We start from the raw sequence: 8,828 nt of genomic DNA, 5'->3' as shown, positions 1-8,828 counted from the left end.
TATTATTTGCTTTTCTGTTTTCAATTTTCTTGTCATCTCAGGAACAATTTTTTTCTGCTGTCACTTCATATATAAATTCCTCATCTACTAGAAATTAAAGACAGTCAGTGGCCGATACATGATGTGCAGATCCTGGAGACCCCAAATTTCACAGTGCCCAGCCAAAATAAAATGAACACCTCTGATTGTGAGTGAGACCTGTTTTACTAAATTTCATTGCTTCTCAAAAAAAAAAAAAAAAAAAAAAAAACCTTTCATATTTTCATTATCAGCATAACTATAATGTTTTGTGAAATATTGTCAGTTTTGTGTTGTTCCTTTCTAAATGACTGTTCTACATGTGCTTAGTTGGTCGAGTCTGGTAGGACCTACTTCTTATTGTTTCGTGTCTCTTATTTGAGGAATATATGAATGATGATGACGATGACGAGGATGATGGTTTGTCGAGTCAGTGCTGCGTTACGAGTCCTTCTCATCTTGCAGCTGGGAAAGGTCTGGTGCTGGTCCTGTCTGTTGTGATTTGTTGCCTAATGTTGAGTAACTGTGTTGGGGTGGGGGTGACATTTGTGCGACTATTACAGCAGATGCAATTGCCATGACCATCCATGCTGGCATGTATGGTGCTAGGCCACTTTTGGATTACTGAAAGAAGGCTGCATGAAGGGCATGCTTGAGCTGCTCTCGATGATGTAGAAGCATATCTCTGTCTGTCTGTATGTCTCCTTCTCTCTTTTAGAGTTTGTTCTTAACCTCTTAAATAAACATTTTTCCCAATAGTCACAACTCTTTTCAGTCTGTGTTCAAATCCTTCTGGATTTAACTTTACCTTTCATCATTTCGGAATCAATAAATAAAGTACCACTTGAGTACTAGAATTGATGGTAACAACTAAATCCCTCTCCTAGAAAATTATTGGTCTCGTGCCTAAATTAGAAGCATCTGTTATCAGAGTTTTGGGGTAACTGAAAGCTTGTTTGTCAGTCATTAAAGACAACTTCATATTGGCCATTGGTCTGGGTTAATTTGCAGGTCAATCAGGGCTGACTTCCCATTGCTACAAGAACCAGTTAAAGAATTGATGGCGTCTATGTTAATATTCTTCTGTAGTTTTTTGGAAAAAGCACCATTTCCAGGTTATTGCAGGGTGGTTGGTGTTAGGAAGGGCATCCAGCCATAAAAACTGTGACAAAACAGTCACAGAAGTCTGGTACAGTCTTCTGCTTCGCCAGCTCCTGTCAAACCATCCAACCCATGCCAGCATGGAAGGTGGATGTTAAACGATGTTGATGATGACGATGATGCCACAGAGAGGCACAACTTGCTATTATTGTAAACAATAAGAATAAACTATGTCTGAGAAAAATATGGGATTATGAGGGTCAAATGAAAAGCTTTGTAGTACGGGGCTGACCTGAGGCTTAATAACAACCATCACACATTTAGAAGACTACACATCATTTATTCTATTAGCAATTAAAGACAAAAGCAATGAACCCTTTAGCATTTAAACTGGCCATATCCAACCCAGATATTCTACCTGCTTTATATTCAAACCAGCTGAGTTTGGTCTCTCACACCTACCCTACAATGTCATTCTAAAGAAAGCAATCACACCATTGAGATCTTAAGGTTCTGAGATAATGCATGGTTAATTCAAACAATGAAAATAAATGTTACATTTGACAGAGTCATCTGAATGCGAAACGGTTAAAGGATGTCCTAAAAATCTGTGCTTTTGAAGCTAAGTGGAATGAAATATTCCTTATTCAAAACGTAAGGATTGATGATAGAAAGGGTATCTGGCTGTAAAATTCTGCCTCACTAAGTCTCAATCCAAATCTTAACATTATGGGGAAAATGCATTTTAAAAAAATGAACATACATAGGCTCAGGCGTGGTAAGAAGTTTGCTTCCCGATCACAGTAGGACTGGGTTCGGTCCCACTGCATGACACCTTGGGCAAGTGCCGTCTTCTATTGCCTCTGGCTGACTAAAGCCTTGTGAGTGGATTTGTTAGATGGAAACTGAAAGAAGCCTGTTGTGTGTGTGTGTGTGTGTGAATGCTTGTTTGTTTGTGTCTGTGTTTGTTCCCCCATTGTCGCTTGACAACTGGTGTTGGTGTGTTTACATCCCCACAGCTTAGCAGTTAGGCAAAAGAAACCAATAGCGTAAGTACCAGGTTTTAAAATAAGTACAGGGTGGGGCCGATTCATTCGACTAAATTGGCTTCCAAGCAGTGCCCCAGCATGGCCACAGTCTAATGACTGAAACAAGTGTATCGGTTATAGTTTCTTGGGTCTGACCTCACATTGCTCACTGTGCAGGGTGGGGATTTTCAAATGGTGTGCTGCAAACGGTATCTAAGATCCTCTATGGATTTTTGAAGATATGATTTAACCTTTTCGTTACTGTAATCATTTTGAGATACTCTGTGTTTCTTTCAATTACTTTATAACAAAGAATTTAGTAAAATAACTTAGTTATCATTAAGCTAATGTTAGGAACATAAATTGTGATTAAGGTTTGGAGGAAGATTTTAATTCAAAACTTATGAAAACAAGACATTTGTACTACAGAGCCAGAGGTGGTTTCAGCCAGGTTGGTATCAAAAGGGTTGAATTAATAATTTGTTAACCCTTTTGTTACCATATTTCTGTTGAGATGTTCTGTGTTTCTTTCAATTGATTTTAAATGTAACAATAAAGAATTTAGTAAAATAACTAGGTTATCATTCAGCTAGTGTTAGGAACATAAATTGTGACAAAAGTTTGGTGGAAGATTTTAATTCAAAACTTATGAAAAGAAGACATTTGTACTACAGAGCCAGGGGCGGTTTCAGCCGGGTTGGTCATGAAAGGGTTAAGGATTTAAACAAAATCCATTGTAATGCTTGAGCTTCTTGAAAACCGTGTTATTTTGTTATACAGAAGTGTGATTAGTAAGACAAGGTAAGCAATAGTTTTCTATATTTTTTGTGAATTTTAAACATTAAAATATTGTTTGTTTATCCTTTTAACTTCTCATGTGCAGTGCACCTGTAATTTTTGTTATTTGATCTCTAGTATCCCACTAAGCCGAAAAGATTGAGAACCACTCGAATAGGTTAACTAAAGACATGTCTGTAGGGTATTGAAGGGAACTTCTTGTTAGGATTTAGGCAACTGGAAATGGTTGTATGCCATCAAAGAGAACTTTTGTTGGTCACTGAAGACACAATAATTGGTCGTTAAAGGGGATTACCCATTGATTGCTGTATTGAACAGTAAAGTACATGTTCGTAGGTTATTGGAAGAGACTACAGTATTTGGGGAACTGGAGACATGTCTGTTGGTCATTAAAGAGGACTTCATATGGGTCACTGTATTTGGTCGGTTTGCAGGTCATCAAGATTGGCCTTACATTTGTACAGCTGCCAGCTCAAGGTTCAATGGGTTCTATGCCTGTAAATAAAAGTAGGATGAGTGGGTTTAACATGAATGTACAGGTTCATTAGGCTGGAGCCCATCTTAGTTTCCATGGAATGTGAGTGACTGAGAGAGTGTAATACTTAATCCTACTGAACGAGATGCCAGTCCATTGAAAGGTTAACTCCCAGCTGCTTTTAAGCAGACTGGAGCAACGTGAAATGATGTGTTTTGATCAAGAATACGACACCCTGCTTGGTGTGGGAATCAAAACCTCAATCACAAGTCTAACATCTGAACCTGTGTGTCATGCATCTTCACAGGCCAGTACTTTGATGCAGTACTTTGCCTTAATCTCTTGAAAAATACAAATTTCCATGTTGAAATTAAATAGGTGTCATAGAGAGGTATAGCTTACTATTGTAAGCAACAAAAATACACAATAATTGATGAGTGTTTCAAATGTGTTTAGGGTTACTGGGAGAGAGTGAATAATATAAGAAGTATTGTAGGTGAATGTTACATATTATTAAGATTAAAACAGAAAATATTCTGTAGTCTGAACTAAGAATTATACAAAATGCATTAGGTACCTGTATGTATATATATGTCCTTTCCTAGTATTTATAGGCCAGATTTCATTTCATGGTGTTAAACATTCAATCGTTCGTTCATTGGCACTCCGTCGCTTATGACGTCAAGGGTTCCAGTTGATCTGATCAACGGAACAGCCTGCTCGTGAAATTAACGTGCAAGTGGCTGAGCACTCCACAGACACGTATACCCTTTACATAGTTCTCGGGGATATTCAGCGTGACACAGTGTGACAAGGCTGACCCTTTGAAATACAGGCACAACAGAAACAGGAAGTAAGAGTGAGAGAAAGTTGTGGTGAAAGAGTACAGCAGGGTTCGCCACCATCCCTTGCCGGAGCCTCGTGGAGCTTTAGGTGTTTTCGCTCAATAAACACTCACAACACCCGGTCTGGGAATTGAAACCGCGATCCTATGACCGCGAGTCCGCTGCCCTAACCACTGGGCCATTATGCCTCCACTGGTGTTAAACAGATAGGAAATAAATCCCTCCCTGCCATAGGGTGCCCATTAATATCATTAGGTGCAAATAGAACCATGTGTTGGGAATATGTGACTGGCACAGGCTGAAGGTAGGCAGGTAACTGACATAAACAACGGTAACTTTTCATATTTTTACTTGTCCTTTGAGCCGATCTGGACAATTACAGATGATGATGATTGATGATGACAATAAAGACATCTTAGTTCAGCTGCTGTTAGGATCATTAACCTTCACCCATTACTATTATCATTATTTTAATGGACACTTTTCCATACTTGCATGGACCAAATGAAGTATATTGAAGCAGATTCCTCTATGGACAGACACCATTCCTAATTTCAACCCTCACCTGTTTCTAAGAAAGGTAATATGTTCCCATGGCCAGGTATATTTACACAGAATATTGGAAATTACTGACACTGCTTGTATGAGAGGGACAGACATTTACAACAATGTCAAGACAAGGAGACACACACATATGCATACATAAACACACACACATCTTGTCGGCTTGGCTTCCCAATCAAAGATTTATGGGGAAGGATGTCCATGTCTGTTGTGGGCTTGCTGATGCCTGACGAGTCTGGTTTGGGACAAACAGTCATGACTGCAGAAGCTGAACAGAAAGCTAGGCCGATCAGCGCTGGTTGTAGTGTCCTTTTTCCATTTTCTCTCTTGTCTGCCAGGATAATCCTGTGGTTGTGTGTAAGGTAGACTATTACCTGGAAGACACCATGCTTCATGGTTAATGGCAAGAACAGGCTACTGGTGGTGAACAATGTGGCAGGTGCTGAAGGATTTCTTTAAGGGGTCCTTGTATTTCTTCTTTGGTGCTCATCTACCTTGGTGACCTGAGGAGAGTTCACCATATGGCATGTTCTTGGGAAGTTGATCCTAATTGTGGTAGGATTCTTTCAGTTTCCATTTCCCAAATGCATTCACAAGACATTGGTCAACCCAGGGCTATTGCAGAAGACACTTGCCCGAGGTGGGACTCAGTGGGATTGAACCCAAAACCATGTAATTAAGAAGCAAACTTTAACCATACAGCCATTCCTACACCCATCATGAATAATATCTATGTTTTGACAACAATATTTGATTTATCCAGTAAAGAATAGCAATAGTTAAGGCGGCGAGCTGGCAGAAACGTTACCATGCCGGGCAAAATGCTCAGAGGTATTTCACGTGTCTTTACATTCCGAGTTCAAATTCTGCCAAGGTCGACTTTGCCTTTCATCCTTTCGGGGGTTGATAAATTAAGTACCAGTTGTGTACTGGGATCGATCTAATCGACTGCCCCCCACCTCTCCCAAAATTTCAGGCCTTGTGCCTAGAGTAGAAAGGAAAGAGTAATTGTTGATTGTTAATCAATCTTGATTAAGGAAGCATATGAACAATGACAATCCAGTTATGGCCATTCCTTCTTTAGGTGTATTCCTGGTTACATTATCTTATGTGGCCTTTTGTGTTCAAGACTGTTTGCTCAATCAAGCTTGACAAGGGGGTTATGTTAACAACACTTGTTAATGATTCATTCGTCTTCACATTGCAGGATGTATATGAGTCAGCAGTTAATTTGATTGGCCAACTCTGTGTTTCTGCTCATTCTGCTTTTTTCTTGTTATTTTCTCTTTTTTTTTTTTATCTTTTCTGTTACTCGTTTCAGTCATTAGACTGTGGCCATACTGGGGCACTGCCTTGAAGAATTTTTAGCCGAATGAATGGAGCCCAGTACTTATTCCATCTATCTCTTTTGCTGAACTGTTAAGCTATGGAGACATAAACACACCAACACTGATTGTCAAGTAGTGGTGGTGGGGAGCAAAGACAGACACAAAGACACACACACACACACACACATGATGGGCTTCTTTCAGTTTCCATCTATGAAATCCACTCACAAGGCTTTGGTCAGCCTGAGACTATAGTAGAGCCCAAGGTGCCACGTGATAGGACTGAACCTGGAAGCATGTAATTTGGAAGCAAACTTCTTACCACACAGCCATGCCTGCGTCTGATGTATAAAAGCATAAAAAAACAGTGTAAGTTAGGGCTGATTCTTAACCTTTGTCATGGGACCTAATATATACTTTTCTACTCTAGGCACAAGGCCTGAAATTTTTAGGGAGAGTGCCAGTTGATTAGATCAACCCCAGTATGCAACTGGTACTTAATTTATTGACCCCAAAAGGATGAAAGACAAAGTCGACCTTGGCGGAATTTGAACTCAGAATGTGGAGACCCCCTTCGGTCATGAATGACCATGGGATTGCACCTAGAAAGTTATCTTCCAAGGCACAAGTCCGGGCAAGGTTGTTTATGGAAGGCCAGCAGTCGTCCATGCATACCAGCTTCCCCTCTCCACACCACCGACGTTATCCAAGGGAAAGGCAGTGATGTCGCAACTCATTTCTTCTGAGTTAACTGGAGCAACGTGAAATAAAGTGTCTTGCTCAAGAACACAACACACAGCCCAGTCTGGGAATCGAACTCACAACCTCACGATCGTAAGCTCGATGCTCTAACCACTGAGCCATGCGCCTTCACTCAGAATGTAAAGACAAGACAAAATACCTATTTCGTTATTGCCCACAAGGGGCTAAACATAGAGGGAACAAACAAGAACAGACGAACGGATTAAGTCGATTACATCGACCCCAGTGCGTAACTGGTACTTAATTTATCGACCCCGAAAGGATGAAAGGCAAAGTCGACCCCGGCGGAATTTGAACTCAGAACTTAACGGCAGACAAAATACCGCTAAGCATTTCACCTGGCCTGCTAACGTTTCTGCCAGCTCGCCACTTTATGGGGTCTAATATATTGCACTACTCTTGTGTAGACTCCTTCTTTGTATGAAAATAAATAGATCTTCATCGACTTCCCAGGAATCATTTTTCATGACATTTTCTCACTTTCTTCTCTTCTCCTTCATAGAGCCAAAAGAGCCAGTATTTTCATTGGTCATAATTCTCTGTTTCCGTGAGAAATAAAAGTAAGACATGTTGAAACACTTGTGCAAAGACTCGTTATTCTTGTGATTAACTTAGGATTTAATTACCTTGCATCTAAGTGATAAGGTAGTGAAAACAATTTGTCCTAGTGTCTGAAGAAGAGGTACAAATTTGTGGAATGAGACAAGCGAGTGCAGCTGTGTGGACACGGGTCATTTGGCATGGCTGACTGAATGGTCAGTCTGTTTTGGAGCTGAAGGCAAACGTCTGCTCAGAAATATACATGTACAAATAGAAAGGGAGAGAGAGGAGGGGGGTGATGTTCTGCTTTATTAATTGAACATGATTGACGAAAATGCTTTCCCTCTTCTCATCCACATAAAAGAGATATTATTTGGACATAACTGATGTAATGTCTTTCCCTCTCTTCATACAAAAGAAGGGAAATTTACCCACACAAACAGAGAGAGAGAGAGAATGAAGCGTTAAAATGTCTCATGTCAAATAAGTCAGCATCGAATCAGTGACGCTAAATGGGTGGCACCAAAATGATTTGTGCCAAAACGTCTCATCATCGTCGTCATTTAACATCTGCTTTCCATGCTAGCATGGGTTGGACGATTTGACTGGGGACTGGTGAAACCAGATGGCTACACCAGGCTCCAATCTGATTTGGCAGAGTTTCTGCAGCTGGATGCCCTTCCTAATGCCAACCACTCCGAGAGTGTAGTGGGTGCTTTTACGTGCCACCAGCACGAAGGCTAGTCAAGTGGTACTGGCAACGGCCACACTCAAAATGGTGTATTTTACGTGCCACCCGCACAGGAGCCAGTTCGGCGGCACTAAACCCACAAATTGATGGTTCTTCACCTGACCATTACAATATCCTGATGATGACAATAATGATTAAAATAGTTTTTTGTTCATCTCATTTACATTTCTCGTTATCATTAAGAATGGTTTTTGTGTTGAAATTGCCATTTGTTGCTGATGTTATTACTGTTGCTGCAGTTGTTGCTCTTTTTGTTGTTGATGTTGTTGCGATTGCTGTTATTGTAGCTGTTGTTGTTTTTGTAGTTGTACTTGATATTGTGGCAGCTGTTTCCATCGTTGATGCCGTTGTTGTTGTAGTAGCCTTTGCTGTTGTTGTTGTTGTTGTTGTTTTGAAACTGCTTGGAACGGTTTGTGGAAATGCCATGATCACTGACTTGGAAATGGCTGTTGTTTTTCTAGCAGCTCTCGACACCTTTTATAATCCATCTTGTTTGGTGTTTTGCATTGAGCAAGCTGAAAGGTGAAGAGTTCCATTCACACCAATGTTAACATTCTCCAGATTTTCTTCTGCTGTCTTTTCTTGTCCATCTCCTTCTCCAACCACCATCACCATCAC

At 40.3% G+C, this 8,828-nt stretch overlaps 1 protein-coding gene across 14 annotated transcripts in view; it reads left to right on the top strand.

Moving 5' to 3' along the window:
• The window catches only part of LOC106869835 (serine/threonine-protein kinase tousled-like 2), a 314,313-nt gene that overhangs the window by 98,461 nt on the left and 207,024 nt on the right, over positions 1 to 8,828 (top strand). For 9 of the 14 annotated variants that reach the window (XM_052970847.1, XM_052970852.1, XM_052970843.1 and 6 more), the window contains one exon: positions 92 to 187. The exons of 3 other annotated variants lie outside the window; for them this stretch is intronic. In XM_052970847.1, the coding sequence (XP_052826807.1) occupies positions 172 to 187 (16 nt within the window). In that variant the 5' untranslated portion in view covers positions 92 to 171. Of the gene's footprint in view, positions 1 to 41; positions 188 to 8,828 lie in introns of all 14 variants that reach the window. 2 more of the 14 variants (XM_052970848.1, XM_052970851.1) reach the window with 1 other exon arrangement.

This window comes from Octopus bimaculoides, chromosome 9 (assembly GCF_001194135.2).
Source record: "Octopus bimaculoides isolate UCB-OBI-ISO-001 chromosome 9, ASM119413v2, whole genome shotgun sequence".
NCBI classification, from domain to species: Eukaryota; Metazoa; Mollusca; class Cephalopoda; order Octopoda; family Octopodidae; genus Octopus; species Octopus bimaculoides.
The sequence above is the reverse complement of the archived record's forward strand: the minus strand, read 5'-3'. Positions and strand labels throughout refer to the sequence as shown.